The sequence below is a fragment of the Carex rostrata genome, chromosome 1 (assembly GCF_964058835.1).
Source record: "Carex rostrata chromosome 1, lpCarRost1.2, whole genome shotgun sequence".
NCBI lineage: Eukaryota > Viridiplantae > Streptophyta > Magnoliopsida > Poales > Cyperaceae > Carex > Carex rostrata.
In genome coordinates, this window is record NC_135918.1 from 8,059,967 (window position 1) to 8,081,666 (window position 21,700).

A 21,700-nucleotide genomic window follows, 5' to 3' on the forward strand; every position below is an offset into this window, starting at 1 on the left:
CCTCAAGTCCAGTATCCCAACCCCTTTTCCAGATTGACATGCCTGAGAGTAGTAATGCCCCAGTTCAGGAGGGCCAATGGTCTACTAGTTAGCCCTCCCGTCGGTCCCGAACCCCTTTGCAGATTGACATGCCTGAGAGTAGTCAAGCCCCAGTTCAGAGGGACCGACCGTCTAGTAGTCGGCCCTCCCGTCGGTCCCGACCCCAGCCTGACCAAATTGCTAGTAGTAGTCGGACCACTCATTGGGGTCGGCGTTGTGATATGGAGGAAACTGAGGAGACGGTTGATTTAGAAATACAAGAGGCAGAGGAAAATTGGGGGGATGTTGATCCTGATTACATGAGCGATCAAAGTGACCAAGAAGATACTAGGCCTGTGCTCGGGCGGAGAAAAAAATTCAAAGTTGATAAAGGGTTTCGGATAATGGGTCACGGGGTTGAGCATCCGATTGCAGCTTTCAATGACATATCAGGATTTCAGGAAGCAAATGTGGAGTTGTTTGGTAGACATACATAATTTGAGAATGAATTATCAGAGGGAGAAACCTATGATTCAAAGGAGGAAATGAAAGCTGCAATTTACAAGTTTCATATTATTTGTAATAAAGAGATTACAAATACACACAGCGACAAACAATGGATTAGGTTCAAGTGCAGGGACCCCAGATGTGCTTGGTACATATTAGCAAGGGCCACTGGTTTTTGTAAACAATGGAAAGTAACCAGGTGCCCAACAAAACATGTTTGTCGTGCGGATGTCACAATAATAGATCATGCACAGTTGACGACTGCTATGGTTGCCGATTGCATCGCGGTGCACATGAGAGATGACGTGGATTTTAGTATTAATGTTGTCAGAATCGCGGTTGCACAAACGTATAATGGTCATGTACCGGCATATAACAAATTATAGTGTGGAAGGGAGTTAGCAATTGCCCGCCAATTTGGTAGTTGGGAGAGGTCATACGTACTTATAGTCCCTTTGTTGGAGGCAATTAAGCGAAAAACCCAGGTACTATATTATTTATTTTATTTCAACAACATTGACAAACAAAAAATGTGAAACTAAATAATTTGTTTTTATTGACAGGTACATTGTTTGATGTTATCTCATATCCAACTGGTGAGCCTGGACCTTTCAGGTAATTTTATAGGACAGCTTGGGCATTTGGACCGTGCATAGAGACTTTCCAACACCTGAGATCTGTCATCACTGTTGATGCATGTTTCTTATCAAGTTGGTACAAAGGTAATAAAAATCGAAATTGACATGTCATTTTATTTATTCACATGTTTGCTCTTTTTTATTCACTATTGATGGTTTAATATAGGTAAATTGTTGATTGCAACTGGGTACGATGCAGAAAATCAGCTACTCCCGTTGGCTTTTTCTTTGGTAGATACAGAGAATTTTGAAGATTGTCCATGGTTCATGCAATGATTGCAGCGCAATGTAATTCACTCAAGGTTTGTGTGTGTCATCACTGATAGGGACAAGGGCATAAAAAGGTGTTTAGACAGGATGATCTGGGATGGAATGAGGAAGATGATGATGAGTGCGTTCACCGTCTTTATGCTACTCACATAGCAGAAAACATAAAGAAGAATTATTGCAATGAACAGGCAAACAAGTACTTCAAGATATGTGTAGCGAAGAGGAAGATGAGGAAATATGAGCAAGAAATGCAAGTAATGGGGGATGTATGTGATCGTGCTTTGAATTGGTTGGACGGTGTGGGTAAGTATCTGGATCAAGATGAGAACGAGTATCCAAAACCATGGAAGATATTCCAAGCGCTGGATGGGGGTTTCCATTGGGGAATTATGACTATAAACGGGTCCGAGTCGCTTAATAATGTCTTCATGTCATCTCGTAGGTTGCCGGTAGTAGCAATAATTGAGAACACATTTTACAAATGTCAGCAATGGTTTGCTCAAAGGAAAGCAAAAGCACAATTTAAAGCAAGTCAGGGTCAACAGTTCTCATGTCGTGTGCACAAGGTATTTTATTTTCATTGATTTATTTTATTTTTTATTTTCATTAAATTATTCTATTTTCATTAAATTATTTTAAAAATATTAATATCATCAATTTTTCGTAGTTGATTAACAAACGATGCGGGAGGTCACAATCTATGACAATGCTCGATGGATTTGGCAACTGGAACGAGTTTGAGGTAACATTCACCCAAGAGAAAGTTAATGCATACATGTCTGATGCTTCTGGCTGGTTTACCAAGGCGAATTACAAATACACAGTGGTAATCACGGATGAGAACACGGTTACATGTACATGCCAGAAGCCTTGGTACAGAGCTACTCGAGATGAGAACACGGTGGTAAACACAGAGCTGCTCGAGATGCACGAGGTAGTCAATTCATATTTTAAAATTAAATTTCAACTTTAAACAAAATTATTGAGACTTAATAATAACAATACATTTTTGTTTGTCAATTTTCAAGTTGAGAGAGAGGCAAGCAGTGTATTTTTATATAGTAGTCAATTTTATGTTGTTATTGCATTACTCGTTTGTTGTAGTATTTTGAAGAATATTATTTAGGCATACTTTTATTATATTGAATATTCATTTCATGTTTATTTGGCGTATCTTAAGTTAATCTAAATCAAACTACTTTTTCATACATATGCAGTTAACGAACGACATTTCTAACATAATATTTCATCTGACAAACGTAAAATATTTTCAAATTAAATGCCATACACAACTATAACTATAAATACTTTCAAAACAAAAAATCAAAACTAAATATGTTAATTCTGGAAAAAAAAAAAAAAACTGCGTGGCCGTATCCTCTAGAAGCGGTCCAAAATTATGCCCGCTTTGCCTACATGCGGCCATGGCATTTTTTGAATTTTCACAAAACCGTGGCATTTTGGTTTATTATTTTTGTGGTTATGGTATATTTAAAAATTTCGAAAATGTGAGATCTAGAAGAGTGAGAAAATGGAATTAGAGAAAAAAAAAATAGAAAAAGTGGAAAGGAGTAACGGCTGCCTGTTGCTGGGTTTCAACCAAATACTGTTGCTCTTTTTTTTTTGCTAGAGCCACCGTTGGAATGTATTTTTTTATAAAGTTATGCTTTATTGTTCAATTTTTTTGTTAAATATTTTGTAAACTATAATTACGTTTTAAATAATCATACAAATATACTTAATTTATAAAATAATTATAAAATTTTGTCCCATCTTGTCTCACGTCCCGCCACAAAGGAAAGATTCTAATAAAAAAAATGGTTGTAAAGATCAACATTAATAATTTTCTTTTCTTAATTCTTATGTTTTTCGGTGTTTCTAAGTTCACCAACACTCTTTATGAAATCAACTTTAAAATATATCTAATTGATTTCAAATGACAAATTTGAACTGTTAAAACTCATTTACCTTACGAGTGATGCATCTACATACAAAAAATTTACATTTTTAAATTAATTTTGTATAAAGTCAATTGGTCAAAAAACATTCAAATAATGAATGCATGAAAATTAATTTATAAACTTTCTAATTTTGACTGCTGAACTTTATACTAAATTAATTCGAAAGTCTAAAATTTTTGCATGTAGACACATCCCTCGTAAGGTAGATGATTTTCAACAGTTCGGATTCATCATTTGAAATCAATCCAATTAATTTAGATTTGATTTCACAGGAAGAATTGATGAACTTAGGAACACCCTAGTTCTACTCATATTTTCCTTCTTTTATTATGTTATGTATTATTATTGTAGGTATATATAATGCCTCTACTATTTATATCTATATGACTATATCTAGCTAAAAACGCAAAGTCCATGACGAAACTTGAATATTTAGCTAAGTCTGTTAAGAAGTCTTCGGGATAATGTCGTGTTCTTGAAATAATTTTGGAATTTATTGAGACTAATGTTACAGGGAAAATATATCTATTTAAAATGAGAGGGCAGTTTTCAAAGTATCTGGAAGATTGTAAAGAAAAATCTGAGTCAGCATTCAGACTTCAACCCAAGAAACAAGAAAATATTTCCTTGCGTGCTTCTAGAGTAACAGTATTCAAACTTTTTAGTTATACACATATCTCCTTTCATTGTGCAACTTTTTCCATTATAAAAAATTAACAACACATATTGACCAACCATACAAACTTCTAGAAGATTTGATAAGTGACAGTAATAAATTACTTAATTTATGACTCATGCTCATCCTCATCTTCAAGATGATCTTTCAAACTCTGAATTTGGGGCCCACAATCCTCACTTTCCCATAAAGGGTCTGCTTTTGGTAATTCATACGGGTCGGGTCTAAGCGATAACTGGAACTCTGGCAAATCAGGCAACGATTGAAGAGTACTGTACCAAAACACCAAAAATATGTACATATCTAGTTAGCTAAGTATGTTGAGAGAAAAAAAACCAAAAAAAAGGGTAAATATTTGGTAATATATATCTAGCTGTTAAATCGACTTACGCATTCTTGTCTTGTTCAAGAAGGTAAGCATACATTTGAGACCTCTTGAATGCAACATCAGGTATTTTCTTGTGCAAGTGCTTCATAACTCCCCACGAAGGAGGTACTCTATTATCACAGGAGTTCAATTACGTATAAAGAAAGGAGTGTGTCCCTTAAACAGTTAATAAATATTAAAGAAAACAATATTTAACCTTGTTACAGGAGTAGCAAGGCAAAAGCTTAAGCAAACCCGCTTGCTCTCATTTAACAAATCATCAGCTGCACAGAGACAGCACACTGCGCTGATGTGGCAGCTTGGTTCATTTCCCTTGTCAATAACCAAACCATGGTAATAGTATGCAGCCGCCTACGATTATATTTGCATGTTATACTTGGGACCGGTATTTATATTGTATCACAACTTAAATCTCTCGTCTGTTGATATTTTACACCCTCCAAAATTTGCTATCTGCAACTACATTTGGCCATGCATTATTTTGCTTTCAATCTACATTTTGTCGTACATGCAATCTTGTGGTTTATTTAAGTTATAAGCTAAAGATATGCAAATAATTGCTGAAGTGCCCCTAGTATCCACTACCATTTTTTTCCCCTTTTGTCTTCTAGTTCTAACAAAGTTAGCTCATTCTTACAGGTGGAGAAATGAATATTAAATAAGGATATGAGAAGTCCTATTAGGTTCATTATCAATCAGACAGTTTACAAGGATACATATCAAAAGGGAAAAAAAAATTATAAATCTCCAATAAAAGATACCTTAGCCTCCAGGAATTTCCATTTAATAAAGAATAGGAGCTTTTTTCCATATAAATCACTTGTGTCACATCCTAACAATATATAATGTGCCTACATACCAAAAGATCAAGGGAAAAAAATATAAAAATAGACATATAATACCTAATTAGGGAGGAAGAGAAATGAAATGAATGAATCGGGAAACCTGTGATAAATAGGCAACTAGCTCACAAGCAAGCCTTCTTTTGACAGATAAAGTAGCATTGTCACTCTCTGAGGCCAATCCTAGTTGCATTTCAACCCCCTGTTAATATATTTGTTAAATCAACAAACAGAAATTAACATTTTGACAAAAGGACATTTACCCAAAAGAGTTCCAGGGTTAAAAATGTAAAACACCAACCTGGGCCAAAGCTTGGATAGAAATGGCCTCAAGTGTGCCCTGCTGCAGGTTGCTAGGTAGATTCTTCCTAGAAGTTAAAAAGGTAATTATGCATTAAATGTCAATTTTAAAATATATAATATTAAGAGTAGGGTTCAAATTCCTCGTGTTTTTTGATGCCTCAATCGTGGCTCACATTCTTAACTCCATTTTCAAAGTTCAAACAGTCAATCCAAACCGCTCAACACGATCTCCATATTAAAATGTGCTTGGAGACCAAATTTTATATTTTTTAAAACTTTCTACTATTTTTTAGATAGGTACAAAATCACTAATTTTGGATGGTCCAGAATCATCTGAAAAACAGTGATTTTGTGCCTATTTAAAAAAACAGTAAAAGAACTTCCAAAAAAAAATATATATTTTGTCTCCAGGTACATTTTAATATGGACATTATGTCGAGGGGTTCAGATCGACTGCTTGGACTTTGAAAATGGAGGTAAGGATGCGAGGTACGATTGAGGAATGAAAGACATGAGGCATTTGAATCCTGCTCTTATATTAAATAAATCAAGAATATGAAGTAATTTAATAGTGATATGCATACCTGACCTGGGTAGGTATTTGGACAAGTATGTGGTGCACACAATATTCTAAGCATCCTGATGCCTTTAGTAGCAACTCTACCACATCCTTCTTTGAATCTATCATTAAAAAATGCTAATAGCTAATCATTGTAAATTGTACAAAGCAGGGATTATTATACCAGACTGTATCTTGCATTATATCAGGCAGCACCAGATCTATATCTAGTACATTAGATCGTATAAAAAAAGGTATCTTAACATATAATTATGTTCTTAGCTTCTATACTAATCATTAAATTGTGTTGTTACAATATTGTCAATTTGTTACATTTTTTCTAATTTACTAATCATTTTGAAGCGTGCTAATATTTATACTATTGAACTCAATGTATCTATTCTCCTTTGAGGTTTGAAGAGCTTGTGCCAGCCAAAGGAGCTACTGATCGCTGTCATATGAACATACTTATGATAAAATAATACGATATAGATATCAGACCTTCAGAAACCCTCCTCTCAGATCCATTTTGGATTTCTTTGGGAAGAAGCATTAAATTAGCCTCCAGCAAAGAGAGCATTGCCATTGCATGAACTATTGACAACGCTTCATACCAAGCGCATGCTACACTGAACTCCTGCCAGACAATTGAAAAATTCAATTGAACAATATTATGAGTAGTTGGTATATATAGAATTAACAAAAAAAATGATATAATGCTACTTTTACCTCATCATCTTCAAGGCTCTTCCATTTGAACTCAACCAGTGTATCGAGCCCTTTTCCAGTGTAGATAATTTTGTTAGTACCGTGAAATCATAAATATATAAAAAGTAAGACAAATAGATGCTAATAAAACCTTTGTTTGTAAGACCAAGAAGAACAGGCAAGTACTCCTCAAGGGCTTGCTGAAGCTGTGAAATCCTAGAGACATTTAATAGATCTGACAATAAATAGATTCAAATTCATTAGAAAAATAGAATAATGTGCATAAAAAACTCTAAAAAAAGCATTACAGAATAAATAAAGAAAGGCAGGGGATACCATCTTCTGCTGATAATTGAACTAGATGGCCACGGTGGGTTGAGAGTTTATCTAATGCATCTCGCGAAATCAAACCACGAAGTGGATGGATGAGATCGACTGGCAGTGGGACCCGCACTGCTGGAACAAACACTGCCACCTCAGCAATGAGGCTTTTTCTCTTGGACTTGCTCTTATCTTTCCCTTTTATGGAGTATCGCCTGGGTTTGGACGAAGTGCATCCCATCTTTTCTCTTTCCAAGCATCCTAATATGTAAGAGAAACATAAAATAAACTAAAATAAAAAGCAGGACCAATGAGAAGTTAATGAACACAATGTGTTGATGGAAAATCTATCGTGAATTAATTGATATTCTCAAGTTTCTAGAGATTCTGAATTACCACACAAAAAATAACTCTATGAGAAAATATGGGTAGAAAGAAGCACTTTCAGCTTGATAAATCATGGATACTATTGTTTAGAGGAAACAACTTGTCATATTGTTGATGCAAAGAAAATACAGTAAAATTGATTAAACACTGAGATGGCACACATTGTACCAGTAATTTTGCCTGACACCAGATTAAAGCCTTCACAAGTAGATACAATCTAATTGGTCTGTACTCAAAAGAGTAAACTAAAATCAACAAAGAAATAAGCCAATATCCAACTAGCAATCAAGCAAAAATCTAATACTATCAGAAATTGAAAACAACTTGAGAAGAAACCAATTAGAGCAAGCAGCTCGAAAAATAAATGAGAACACTTTATAGCTGCCAATGGAGGAACGGTGAGTCAAATGACTCAAATCTCATCTTTGAGCAATAACTAAGTCATAAGATTAATAGATAATAAATTATTGGATTCTAGAGAGAGAAAGAGAGGGAGGGAGCAGTACGGTTGCGAGTAGTAAAAGCAAGTGGGGATACATGGAGATCTCTTTGAAGATACCGAGGTGGAGTCTCACATGGCGATGGCGTAGGAAATGGTAAGTACTAAATCTCCAGTCAGCACCAGTACTAAACAATCACACCTCGGCTACTTCGGATTAAATTATAATGCAATACATACAAGTAAGAAAATGAAAACAAAAGTGAGAAACTGGGGGAGGAAAGATGAATTCATATCCTCTGCTCTGACGTACCATTTGAGATTAGATCTATACTGTCCGATCAGAATCCGCACGAATATTGAAGGATCAGACTCAGATCGGCCGGTTAATATATAAACTCAAACGATACGTTACTGCAGATGAAGAGTACTAAGGGAAGATGAAGAGTATTGGATCGGATCAATTGGATTTTGATCCGGCCCAATATTAAGTCTAACTTCCTTCCTAATTAATTAATTGTATTAAATTATAGATCTGGCCCAATTAGGGTTATCACAGCCCAATCCTGGAAACCATCGTAGTTGTATCCTTGTATTCAAGGCAGCAGCACTAAAACAAGAGTCAAGAGGTAAGGTTATGGTATTAATGTTGGTTTATACTATGAATTAATATTTTTATTTTTAAAGTATAAATAATCGATCTGAATAGCTTAACATGATCTCCGTATGAAAGTGTACTTGTAGACTACATTTTATATTTTTATATTTTTACTATTATTTAAATAGGTAGAAAATCACTTGATATCTTTAAACCATTTAAAAGTAGTCTTAAATGTCGTCTACAAGTATATTTTCATATGAAAATTATGTTGAATGATTCAGATCGGCTATTCGAACTTTGAAAATAAAAATGTTAATCCGTAGTACGGATCAATGTACATTATGCGTAGTACCACCGCCTCACTCCTAAAATAATTTTAAAGAGTTTATAATTTCTTTTCAGATGAAGTGCATCATGAGTGGAATATTATTTTGACCTGAAAGAGAAGGGTCTTTTAAAAAAAAAAAAATTGAACCTGAAATAGAAGGGTGATATGAATTTTTTACCATCAAGGTTCTAAATAGCGATCTTTTAAGGTCCGAAAAAGCTATAGCACAATTATAGCTAGCTATTTACAATTATTATAAAAGAAAAGCGGTTAATAGCGTTATAGCTTCTGAGGTCCAAAAGAGCTGTAACGCAGCTATTGCGTAGCTATAGCTACTAGCTATTTAGAACCCTGATTACCATGTTAATTTTGAGATTAGATGAAATTTGTCTTGTTCTTAAGAGAAAAGCTTGCGCAGCAATATGTGAAAGCTGTATTTCAGGAACCCCTACATGTGACACGGTGCTCAATTCTATAATTTCTCTAATAATAATGTACTAATAATGATATATAATACTACTTTGCCCATTTTTGTGTGCACCTTATCTTTAGCATTTTGTGTGACTCAGACTCAATAATAGCATATATTAAGGAGGAGAATCAGGATAATAAATCAACATAACTTTACAAAAGGAGGATGTTCAGAATCTGAACAAGACATAATCCAGCAAATAAGGTCTAGATGCCAGAGACAATTATAAACAAATAGAAAGAGGAAGCTTCAAGGGAAGGCACCAACAAAAGAATGTCAAGCTGTCTTTTGGCAAGAACTTTGCTTTTTATTTATATCTTCATCACATGCCCTCAGGGAAGTATCAACTAAAAAATACGCAATGCTGAATATTTTACAACTTCTTTATTATTTATTGTTGTCATTATTGTTATTCACCTTTTTTTTTGTTTTTATCCTCTCTTAAATAAAATACTTTGATGCACAATCCTCATGCAAAGGGTGTCATCTCATGGCAATTGCAACAAAGGAATAATTTCGTTGATAAATTGGGTATTGTAACAGTAGTAACAGCACACAACTGCTCTGTAGTTTGTATAATACCATTTAAGTATAATTTATTGAGGTAAGTTGAATTTTTTTTATAAACCATAATTAGAAAAAAGATTTTTATGAAACCAACATGATTACTTTTTTCTCACAAAAACCATAAAAACCAAAATGTCATTTCGGTCTTTTTTTTTTGGGACCAAAATGACCAGTCGATTTCACATATTTCGAGAAAAAAAATACGTTGAAAAATTGTAAGAATACCTTGACCGAATTATCATTTCGGTCAAAAAAAAAAAAAAAAATTTGGGACCGAAATAGCATTTCTGTTCTTTTGATTTTTGTAAATAAAAAAATAATCATATTGGTTTCATAAAAATCTTTTTTTTCTAATTATGGTTTATAAAAAAAATTCGGGTAAGTTGACATCTTCTCTTCTCTAGCCAGGCTAAAAAGGGAGATAAAAAGAAACGAAAAGCTGTTTAGATCAAAAGAAACTATTGTTTGATCTCGTCTTTGATTGGTGAGAGAAATTCATGCACTAAGGTTGCATGTGACAATGATAGCAAGCAAGAGTAGGACCTCAACTAATAGACAAGTCAACCCAACTTTACAATTCTATGCTTACAAAGTTAATTAAACAAGGGCCAAAAAGTGAAACAAAATAAGAGAAGGAAAGAAAGAAATAATATAATAGTGCACAACCTCTGTACTTCATTGTCACCTCTAAATATACTTAGTTAACAAAAGTAAATCCATACATCATGTACAACCCACACCATTATCAGTACACACAAAACTAATTAAAAATTAAAACCAGAAAAAGAAAAAAAGAAAAAAAAAAAGTAAAAAGGAAAAGAAAATAGTTACACCCAATTCTCAAACCCTTGGAAAAACACCAAGTATCCTTCCCCTTCCGAGACATTCTAGAAGTTTTTTGGCCTCCACCTGCGTTGCTAAACTTCCCCGCAAGTACCCGCAAGCACCGGCCAACACCATTTGCTTCCTACACTTTCTACTCTGTGACAAACTCAACAAAACCGAAACAGGATATTTCTTCTCCACATCACCAACCAGTGGATCAAGTAACTGCACCACATTTACAATTGCAGCCTCATCCTTGCGAAAAATTCTCCTATAGCCTGAAACATGCATTAAATAAGACAATGCTTTGACACTCGCTTCCCTCTCCTCGGACACCTTTCCTTCTAGCATTCTAACTAATTTTGGGATTGATTCGCAAATTTCTTTGACAATCCTTCCTGTAACTGCCAGCTCAGCAATAGCTCGTGCTGCTTCAATTCGAACTTTTAATTTTGTGCTATCCAATGCAGATACAACAAACGGTACAAACCCATTATTGGTAATTATCTCTGCTATGTACCTAAAAGAGGCCAAATGCCTTAACAGCCCAATTGCGCCTTCAAGGTTCCAATCCCGATCTTCCTGCACCTGGAGTTCCAGGTAACTCTTGATGCAATCCAATGCCCCTTCTTTGAAAAGTGTGATTTTCAAATCCTGTAGTTCATCTTCTGTAGGGCCAGCCAGGTTGCAGAGGCAACCGATGGCATTATCTTTCGCTACTGCCGTACCGATATAAGAAAGGTTGATTAATGTAGGTATGCCATTTTCATCTACAAAGTACGGCCTAATTGTTTCCACTTGCGCAAGATTTCCCAATACAGAAGCAGCTGAGGCCTGAGCTGATGGTGTGCCAGCATGGCATATCTCCAAAAGTGGGCCCACACCTCCTCGTGAGGCAAGTGCCATTGCGTTCTCTTTAACTAGGGTCAGGGTTTGGAGTATGGTACATGCATTCTCAATTGCAGCGGTTGCACCAGTACCAGAGTCCAGAATTCGGGAAAGGTGGATCACAAGTGCAGGTCCCACTTCACCAGAGGTGATGACATGGTGGCAGGACTCTGACAAGGAGAGTTTTGCAAATGCTGATACAGCCTTCTCCCGTGCCTCAAAGGAGGCAGAAGGTTCTAGAAGCTTCAGGAGGGATGGTACCGCAGATTGGAGGCAGGATGCTGACATGGTGGTTTTGTCCAATAGAAGGAAGTCTACTGCTTCGAGTCGAGAGGAGATTGTGCCAACCTGCAATGCAATTTTTCAAACTTTAGAGAATAATTTGTGACATGCAATTGGTAATCGGCAAAGAAAAAATTATGCATTGAGGGATTGGGTTGTTGTCATGATATGCATACACAAGTACAGTCAATAATAAATTTAGAAGTTGGTGAATTAGTGTGAAATAGACCTACTTGAACCTAAGAAGAATAATTATATAAGGTATTAAATTAGAGAAGAACAAACTTAGATATTAGGTGGGAAATAGAGAATATATACTAGAATTGATTCCCTATGAAAATGAGCTGAATAGTAATTATTCCATGGATTTGTTCAATTGAGAGAGTTGTAAAACTTTGACAACAAACAAAATTTGACATTCAAGCAAAGCATCATTTCTGTGTTGTGAGGCAGCACAGTGTACAACTAACTATAACATGGGTACCAAGCTAGGCCAATTAGCATTTATATTGGTGTGAGGCTGTACAGGTAACAATAAATAGCTATAAAATGGCATTGATAAATTAGACAATGATCTCCTGAGGAATAAGTTCAATCGCAATTAAAAGCTGAGATTTGCAATTCGATATTAAGAAATTGAGCTGGAACTTATTTAATCCTGTGTACAAACTGAAGTTACTGTTTCAGCTGGAAAATAAAATAAAATAAAATAAAAAGTATATAATTCAATCAAGAAACAAGCTTTCTGCTATTATCTAACAACCCAGAAATAAAAGATGAATCTTTTGTAGTACAGTTACCTGAAGACGAGAAACAAGATCATTCTCTGACGAACCGCCTCCACTAGAGACGAGCAGATCAGCATCTGAGGCGAGACCATCGAGAGTAGTTGCGAGCGATGAGAGCTCGCTCTGCAACTGGAGCTTTCCAGTGGGCGGTTCGGAGGAGAGGGAATGGAGATGGGAGAGGGAGGCCGAGAGGGAGGAGAGGAGAGGAAGGGAAAGAGGGCTGGAGAGAGGGAGCGAAGGGAGGGTAGAGACGAGGCGGTTACAAGATGCGGTGATAGATGGCCATTTCCGGCGAAGAAGGGAGGTGGGTGGAGGAGAAGGGAGGGTAGAGAGGAGAAAGAGGCAGCGTTTCTGGAGCTCTTGCTCCTCTCCAGTTGGGGAAGGGGCAGGTTGGTCCGGTGATTTCATTACAAAACGCCGCCGATAGGAAATATCTCAGAGAGAGAAAGAGTGAGTGCAGAACTGCAGATCACAGAGAGAGAGTTAGTAAAGACTAAAGAGAGAACTTGGTGAGGTTGTGTCAGAGAAAGGGAGGTGAGGCGGAGGAAGGTGACTAGGTGCGGGGTAAGTTAAAAAGAAATTAGAAAAATTTCGCGGGAAGGAAAAGGAAAGAAAAGGAAACTGAGCGCTGAGCTGGGGGAGGAAGGGAGTAGGTTTACATGGAGAATGGATCTTTTATGCCCATCACCGTTCATTTATCGGAGTGCCCAAAGCACTGCAGTGCAGATTGATAGTGACAAATGAATAGTTCGGATTTAGTTTGGTGTGGTCAAAAATTCGTGATTCAGGTATAATTTAGATATAATTTAGAAATAATTTGGTACAATAAGGAAATAAAAATATATATTTAAAAAATATATAAATAAATTGCATTTTTTTTTGCGTTTTTCTCGTGAATAATTCATGATTCACGTATTATACATTTTTTTTACATTTTATTTGGAGTTCGGTTCAAAAATATCAAAAAAATAAATAAAACTCTAATTATTCACAAATTTATCACGTATATTATTACCATGGTGCTATGGTGCAAAATTACATATACCGCCGTCTTTCTTTCAAAAAAAAAAATTAATGTGAGTGTTTTTTTTTTTCTTTTTTTCCTATTGCACTGAAATTGGTGATGTTGGATTAGATAAATTTTACGCGTGCTTTTATTATAATCTCATGAGATGAGATAAAAAGGTGAATTTTCTAACTTTAAAATTTGTAAATATGTTATATGTACATTTTTTTTTTGTTTGAAATAAGGGCTTTTTGTAAACCCTAACATTTTTGTTCTTTTTAGATACTCTCATGATAATAGAATCCTCATCTCTACGTAAAGACTAAGAGACTAATCAAATAACATATATTTTAATTTTACAGTTCAATTTTCAATTAATTACCTTCTTTTAAAAAAGTAGAACAAAATGCCATCAAAAGTTTTTTTTATGAAATATCTTTGTGCAGTCTATTGTATTAATCTAATAAAATATTAGCAGAAAAATGTCTACCTTAACACTTAAGTGTGGATTGTTCAAACTCAAATAATTAAAAATTAGTGTCAGATATTTTGCTGGTTAAATAACATTTAGGCTACATATTCAAAAATAAAATTAATATGTTAATGCAACATGCATTCCTTATAATTATTTGAAATAAAAAATAAATATTATTTATTAAGTAGCTTTTACATTAGAGGAAGATCACTTGACAATGGTTATTTTGACAATGTATTTAAAAATAATAATAATAATAATAATAAATTATTTATTTATTTATAAGTATGGCGAAACAAGCATCAAATATTATATACATGATATGTGAATAATATAAACCGTACTTATAATATTAGATTTCAATCTTAAACTTTGTTTTTAAAGATTGTCAATATTATCAAAAATAAAGAATTATCAAATATCAAGTGCACTTACGTAGCCCCAAAAATTGTATTAATATCACTTAAAAAAACATAAATTATGGTGATTTCAAAAAATACCAGGGCCTCCAATTCAATCTGTGGCTCCATTCTTAGAGAGCTGCAGATTGAATTGGAGACCCCTAAAAACCAAAAAATACATTGTCAAAATGGTCACACTGGATAGCGGATTAAATTGGAGACCCTGATATTTTTAAAATTTTCCAATTTTAGTGATGTTTTGGTTTATTTTTCGCTTCCACTTAGTTTGTTGAACCATAAATGGTCACACTGGATAGTACCACAATTGAACCGAAAGTACGCAAGTGAAAGAGTTAAAAAAAAATGGCAAGTCATAAATTTGAGCAGAATATGTTTGTTCAAAATCAATGCATACTTTTTTTATTACTGTTATACGTACCTGCTTTCTCTTCATTGGTGCCAAGTGCCAACGTTTGCTTGTCATCTACATTAGCCATTGGTCAATGCTGACAAGTCGACTAGTTCAAAGGCGTCACCTAATTAAGATCAACATTAATTATTATTATTATTGTACTTTTAACTTTTAACCCTCCGGGTCAGCAGGGCGGAACTAGGAAATTCAAATATAGGGGCAAATCTATAAATGTAATATGTAAAAAAGACAAAAAAAAAATTATACTCAGTAAGAATTGAATCCATGACCTTACATGCTAGACTATATAAAAATTCAAAAGTTCAACTAAATTTTAATATACATAATCACTAGTTTTAAAATCATATGGTGGTTTGACACCCTCTATAATATGCATAAATCCGCCCCTGCAGGTCACCTCTGATCAAAGGCTAACTCAAAAAATTTGTTAGGAGTGAAATTTTTTTTATTGAATCGGGTTTAAACTCATTAACTAATTAGATACTTGATAAAGGACAATGCTTTAATTTGTACTTTCCAATACTCTGACTTATAATTTGCAATTCACTAACCTGTAATTATAATTACCAATTATAATTCAAGAAATTTATTTTAATTTTAACTCTAAATTTAACCCGAATTACAAATTTAACATCCATATGGGAGCAAAAAAAATTCAGAAGGAGCAAAGTGGATCGGAACGTCCCGATCTTCACTAAACTCAAAATCTAAGAGAGCAACCACCCCTGGAACCATCTGGGTCCACCCCTGTCTCTGACGGTTTAATTAATCTCATTGATTCCACAGAAAAAATTTAATCAAAAGTATCATTATTTGATTGTAATAATTCAAGGTTGTTGATATCTTGCTAACGAATAATCAATAGCTATAAGAAGTTCTACAACCGAAAAAAAAAATAGGATAATTTACATTTATTTATATTTTTAATGGTTAAAAAACATATACGGAGCACCATCATAAAATAAAATTATTGTCAGTGCATTTACTAATCGAAAATAAATTATAACGAGTCGTCTCGTCTCAATCTCAATAAACCATTTTCTGCAAACATGCATCAAAATCTTATAAAAAAAGTTTCTTTCCTGCTTCATGAATCGTCAGATCAGTGCATTTAATTGTTTCTTTAAGAGAAAATTCTCTGGAGTGCTTGATAATAAAGTTATACTTGGGTGAAAATTGTAAAAGAAAAATATCTATTAAAAAGAGAGGGAAAGCTTTTGATATTTTTTCTTTCATCTTTTTCTGAAATTTTGGATTTTTACAGAGCAATTTCTAATTTATAGAGGAACAATATCCGAAATTTTTACTAATACTGTTGTTAAAAAAACACACGCACAAATTATGAGGAATTCAAAAAATATCAAGACCGCCAATTCATTATGGGGCTCCATTCTTGAAGGGCTGCAGATTGAATTAGAAGCCCCCCTCCCAAAAAAAAAAATGCACTAAAATATACTGATATTTAGATTTTTCAGAAGCCTCCAATTCAATCTGCGCCCTCTCAAGAATGGAGTCGCAGTTGAATTAGAGGCCCTAGTAATTTTTCTAATTCTTCAATTACAACATTGTTTTTTTTTTAAATAATATTAATAAAAATTTCGGCAAACAACGCAATCAAAACAACGCTGCATGTAATAAAAACTGCTCTGTCAACATGTTCACATTAGTCTTTTTCCCATGTCTTTTTAAAAGTCAAATGGGCAAGTGATTCTAATTCTCTCCAGTGTTGAAAATCAAGAACATTTTTCTGATGAGAAAACGATGGGGAAAACAATGAACTGGAGACAGCCATTGCTCCTGTACCGGAGAAAATTGGATAAAAGGTGCTAAAGGCAAAATATTGAACAAAAAAGGGCAGAAAGGCTGGAGTTTACTTTTTGTTTCTTTTCCCTTGTTTTATTATCTCTAATTAATAAACTTTAATGGATGTGTTTTTATGCGTGGTGGGTGCGTGACCTCGTAATTAGATCCGAATAATTACACTTGATTGCTGAAATAAATAGAATTGTCGATTTTTTTTTTTCATTTGGAGCTATAAGTTTTTATATTAAGTAGAGATTAAAATAATATTTTTCACATGAGAGATAAATTCTGAATTATCACTTTATTCACATAATCATCGGATAAATTTATATTGGATTAGAAATTGACATCCTTATTCATCTTCGTCTTAAAAATAAATTATGCCTCTTCAAAATATTAAATGAAACTTAAAGTTTACAAATATCCAAATTCTTAATTACATTTTCAGTTGAAAAAAACAAGTGTTGTTGTTGTTCAAAATTCTAACTTTCTAAGTATCACTGTTCAAATTCCGACCCTTCAAGATCATTCAAAATTCCAGTAACGAAAGATTATCATTCAATATCATACTGTTGGATTCGCAGGTTCTGACTAATGGTACATTTGGATCGTCAAAAATAGCATGAAATTGACGCTGTTTTTGGGTTAGTGACTATTTTTCTCCACTATTCTACGTTTGAATCACTCTGAGAATAGAGCTATTCCTGAGGTTAGTGATGTTCTTGCTAACCTATTCAAACGATGGAATAACGCTATTCTTGCTCTTTCCGGATGTGCATCCAAACGCATCAGCCTAAGTCTATAGTTTAAACTTGCGAAATATGTAGTATGCTTTTGCAGATTTAATGATAATTATTGAAATTCAATATAAAAAGGGATTATTTTATTTATTTATTTTAAAAGATGAGAAAAAAAAAATCGACCCTGTTAACTGGCGCTATAAAAAGAGAGAGAAAAAAAAAATCAATATATAATCTATAAGGATTAGTGTTTATAATAATTAATTATAGTTTTATTATTCCTCGTTACGTGACTTCCATTAAATTCACACATATATGTCATATGTGTTGTCATTATTGATGACACTATTTATACATCATTATTCAATTCTAACCATATAAAATTCTAAATGATTAGATATAATCTAAACAAACTATTTGGTTTTAGAATAGAGAAGTACATGAAAAGGAAAGGGGTAGAGGAGGGGTTCAATTCGTAATTTCCTACAATTAAAAATATCAATAAATAAAATAAAATAGATGAAATAAAAATACGATGGTGTCACTACAATTACGATAACGATCGATGTGAATTGTGTACTAATACAAGTACGAGCGGAGTCGGATTTTCTGACTAATAAATGTAGATCATATTATATAATTTTTTTATGATCAATTTAAAAATAATATTTTATACTAGATTATATAAAAAAAAATTGTGTATAAATATAAATATTTTGAAAAAAAAAAAAAGGCAACTGACACTCAATCCTCTAACTAGCTCCATCTCTGAGCCCAAGTGTACACCATTATTTTACTTTAATTTACAAATGCAGTGATCACTATTCACTGATAATATGATCATTAGGAATTAGCTCCTGGATTTAAGGTCTAAGCTCGATTTCAAATGCAAAATCATACATTCAGATTTTAAGTTAAATTTTTTAATTATTATAACCACTTGTTGAAAAAAAAGTACCTTATCCATCTACTAACAAAATATACAAAAATTCAATGAGGGTGTTGCATAGTGACAAACAGGGGCGGACGCAGGATTTTTGTCAGGGCGGGACAATAATCGGATACAAATAGCTTATCGGGTACAATTCAACATAACAAAAAAAATACCAATCAATATAATAAAAATCCTAAATTACTTGAAAAAAAAATAAAAAATTCAACATTTTGGTTCAACTTGGCAGCCTCTGCCTTTGAATTCAAAAAAAATTAAAAAATAAAAACATTTTGGCTTAACTAATTTTCGCTATTTAGGATCAGCGCCTATTTGGGCTCCGCTAATTTGTTCCACTCAGAGTTTATATGGGCTCCTTTCTGTCTATTAGAATTCCAAAATGGGCTACAGGGGGGCAATTTGAATTCCAGGGAGAGGCAGAGATCCGAAAAGAAGATTTTTAGCACTATTTTTGAAAATCCAGCTGGGGGGAGCTGACCCCCCCCCCCCATGCTACAGTAGATCCGCCCCTGGTGACAAATAAATAGATCGGGTTCGGTTTGGAGGGGTCAAAAGTTAGTGATTCGGGTATAATTTGGGAATGATTCGGTGCAACAGGGAATAATTTTTTTTTAAAAAAGTCATGTTTTTTTTGCTTTTTTTTCTCACAAATAATTCGTGATTCGTAATTTATTCGCGAATAAAAGTATTCTATTTTTTTACGTTTTATTCGGAGTTTGGTTCGAAAATATTAAAAAAAAAACAAATAAAAAATAAATTAATCGCATATATTGTTACTGTCGCGTGTTGCTTCCAAACATATACAACACATAGTGCGTGTACACATCAATCAGAAATTCAGAATTCAATTCAGACATGTACTAATAATCTACAGTACCTAACTACTGCAGAGAAGAGAGGTTGTATTTAAAAGAAGAAAAGGAATAATAAATAATTGAAAAGAGAAGAGAGAAGAGAGCTCATATTGAAAGGAACGAGCTAACTGCTCAGTGCTAACCATCATCCAAATTCCAAAATTTACATCGTTGACGTGGACCATCTCTATCATGGTTGTTTACTTGCTCATCAATCATCTCCAATAATAGACAACTGGAGAGGTTAGAGGTTAAACTTTTATTGTTAGATAGCTATTACAGGATCTTTCGATGATGTCTGAAACGGAGAAGAGAAGCAAAGGAAGTGATCCTGACTAAAATAGAACCTTCTCATTTTGGTACGGTTGCTTTCTCCAAATTTTATACTGTGGCCTTGTTTCTTTCTTTCACTTTCACAATTATTATTGAATAATTATTGGTTAGGTTAGGTCGTTATGAATTTGTCTTTATAAACTGATAATTCCATATTTTGGAATTTGGATATAATAAAACGGTATCATAAATTTTGATAGGAATAATGTCACAAGCCCTCTGATATATATGAGTTAATTATAAAAGTTAGATGTGAAAATAAATTGAATACATATTGAATAGTGATTAAATTGTATATGTATATGTATATATATTTAATTATTTTTCAAAGAGTGATACGAATATGGATAGATTCAGATATTAAGATGGATAAGAATACAAATTAAATCAGGAGCAGGGGGGCAATTGTTCTTTGAATTTTGAAATTTTATATAGATTTATAGGTTTGATTGTCTAAACCAAATTTGTTTCTTTTCGGAGTTTTTTTTGCCCCCCTTTGAAATTTTGATCTGCAATTTGGGTTGAAATTAGAATAAATTTACTTGAATTCGGATTGGTAATTAAGATTAGAAGTCAGATCATTATTTTTTTTTATCTAATATCCAATTAGCCAATGGGTTTGAACTCAATTAGTTTTTTAAATCCGATTCATTATTTTTTTGCCTCCTCTTGATGAAAATTTTAGATCCGCTCCTAAATTAAATGTTGTTGGACGTAAACAAATACAAATAGGAATATAATTCGGATATTAAAACAAGCATACCATCTATTCAATCATAATGGTATAAAACGACTAACAAGTTTTATTTAAAATAGTGATAACAAATTTATTAGTTACAACATATTTAATATTTTATTATTAAATAATAGCCTTTTTTTTATAAAAAAATATGTACATGGTAGGTGTGAAATGTAACAATGGCCGAGCTTAAGAGCAATTTTTCACCGGCCGAGAATAAAAAAAAAATTCTTTTATTTTGTTCTTCTGGCAAATGAAGTTAAAATTCTTGGAAGCTGTTTTTTTTTTTTTTTTAATAAAAAAACAAAAAAACAAAAATTGGGCGCTCTTTAATTGGTGAAGTATAGAATTAATAACTAGCGAGGAAAGTAGAGGTTTTGCCATGTGAATTGCTTCTCGGATTTGGTTATCTTCACATGAAAGTAGCATCTCTTTTCCCCTTGTAGGTTACAGTAGAGATATAACAGCTACTTTCCAACAAAAAGTATGAAGCCTACTTCTCTCCAAATAATTATTTAGAGAGCTATTTTTTATAGTATTATTTTATTATTTTTGTGTAACCTTTTTAAATTTTTTTTATAATTTTAAATATTATGAGGATATCTTATGTTTTTCATAACTCATCGTGCCTCATATTTTATATCTTCGTTTTTAAAATTTAAATTATTGATCCGAATTACTCAACATAATATCCATATTAAAATATGCTTGGAGACCAAATTTTATAATTTTTGAAATATTTTTACTATCTTTTCAGATAGGTACAAAATCACTGTTTTTGAACGGTCCGGAAACAATGATTTTGTAACTATCTTAAAAAATAGTAAATAAATTCCAAAAATTATAAAAATTTCATCCCTAGTCCTATTTTAGTATTGATATCATGTTGAGCGGTTCGGATCGACAATTTGGACTTTGAAAACGAAGCTATTAAATATGAGGTATGATAAGATATGAAAGACATGAGATATTAAAACCCTCCTCGTATATATAAAATTTAATTGTTAGGCAAATTAAATGTCTAATAACAAGCTTATGAGCTCACTTTTCAATTCCAATCTTATGAAATTGTTTTAGTGAAATATTATGAATATTGCGATGATTAAATTATTGTTCATCTCTTGATCATATAACACCATTAATCAATTGCATTTGTCATGGAAATTAAATTTTGACTATCGTGGGGACTTTACTAT

The 21,700-nt window shown here is 33.3% G+C and overlaps 2 protein-coding genes across 8 annotated transcripts; both read right to left on the minus strand.

The window, feature by feature from the left end:
• Nucleotides 1-4,003: 4,003 nt before the first annotated feature.
• Nucleotides 4,004-8,248, minus strand: LOC144555877 (Endosomal targeting BRO1-like domain-containing protein). 7 transcript variants are annotated; one of them, XM_078304348.1, is made up of 14 exons: nucleotides 8,116-8,245; nucleotides 7,903-8,014; nucleotides 7,747-7,804; nucleotides 7,207-7,452; nucleotides 7,022-7,105; nucleotides 6,892-6,941; nucleotides 6,664-6,799; nucleotides 6,188-6,284; nucleotides 5,602-5,668; nucleotides 5,404-5,502; nucleotides 5,220-5,309; nucleotides 4,655-4,809; nucleotides 4,461-4,568; nucleotides 4,004-4,342 (listed from the first exon to the last, which is right to left on the minus strand). In XM_078304348.1, the coding sequence occupies exons 4-14, from the start codon at nucleotides 7,430-7,432 to the stop codon at nucleotides 4,180-4,182; spliced, it is 1,275 nt and encodes a 424-aa protein (XP_078160474.1). In that variant the 5' UTR covers nucleotides 7,433-7,452; nucleotides 7,747-7,804; nucleotides 7,903-8,014; nucleotides 8,116-8,245; the 3' UTR covers nucleotides 4,004-4,179. The 7 variants fall into 7 exon arrangements, 6 of the variants coding, with proteins under 6 accessions (XP_078160474.1, XP_078160444.1, XP_078160467.1 ...); XR_013512151.1 differs by lacking the exons at nucleotides 7,747-7,804; nucleotides 7,903-8,014 and having other exon boundaries at nucleotides 4,004-4,074; nucleotides 4,126-4,342; nucleotides 8,116-8,248; XM_078304318.1 differs by having other exon boundaries at nucleotides 7,747-8,014.
• A 2,414-nt stretch (nucleotides 8,249-10,662) lies between these two features.
• LOC144555867 (uncharacterized) lies at nucleotides 10,663-13,334 on the minus strand. Its single transcript, XM_078304308.1, has 2 exons — nucleotides 12,781-13,334; nucleotides 10,663-12,046 (listed from the first exon to the last, which is right to left on the minus strand). The coding sequence occupies exons 1-2, from the start codon at nucleotides 13,174-13,176 to the stop codon at nucleotides 10,826-10,828; spliced, it is 1,617 nt and encodes a 538-aa protein (XP_078160434.1). The 5' UTR covers nucleotides 13,177-13,334; the 3' UTR covers nucleotides 10,663-10,825.
• Between the last annotated feature and the right edge of the window lie 8,366 nt (nucleotides 13,335-21,700).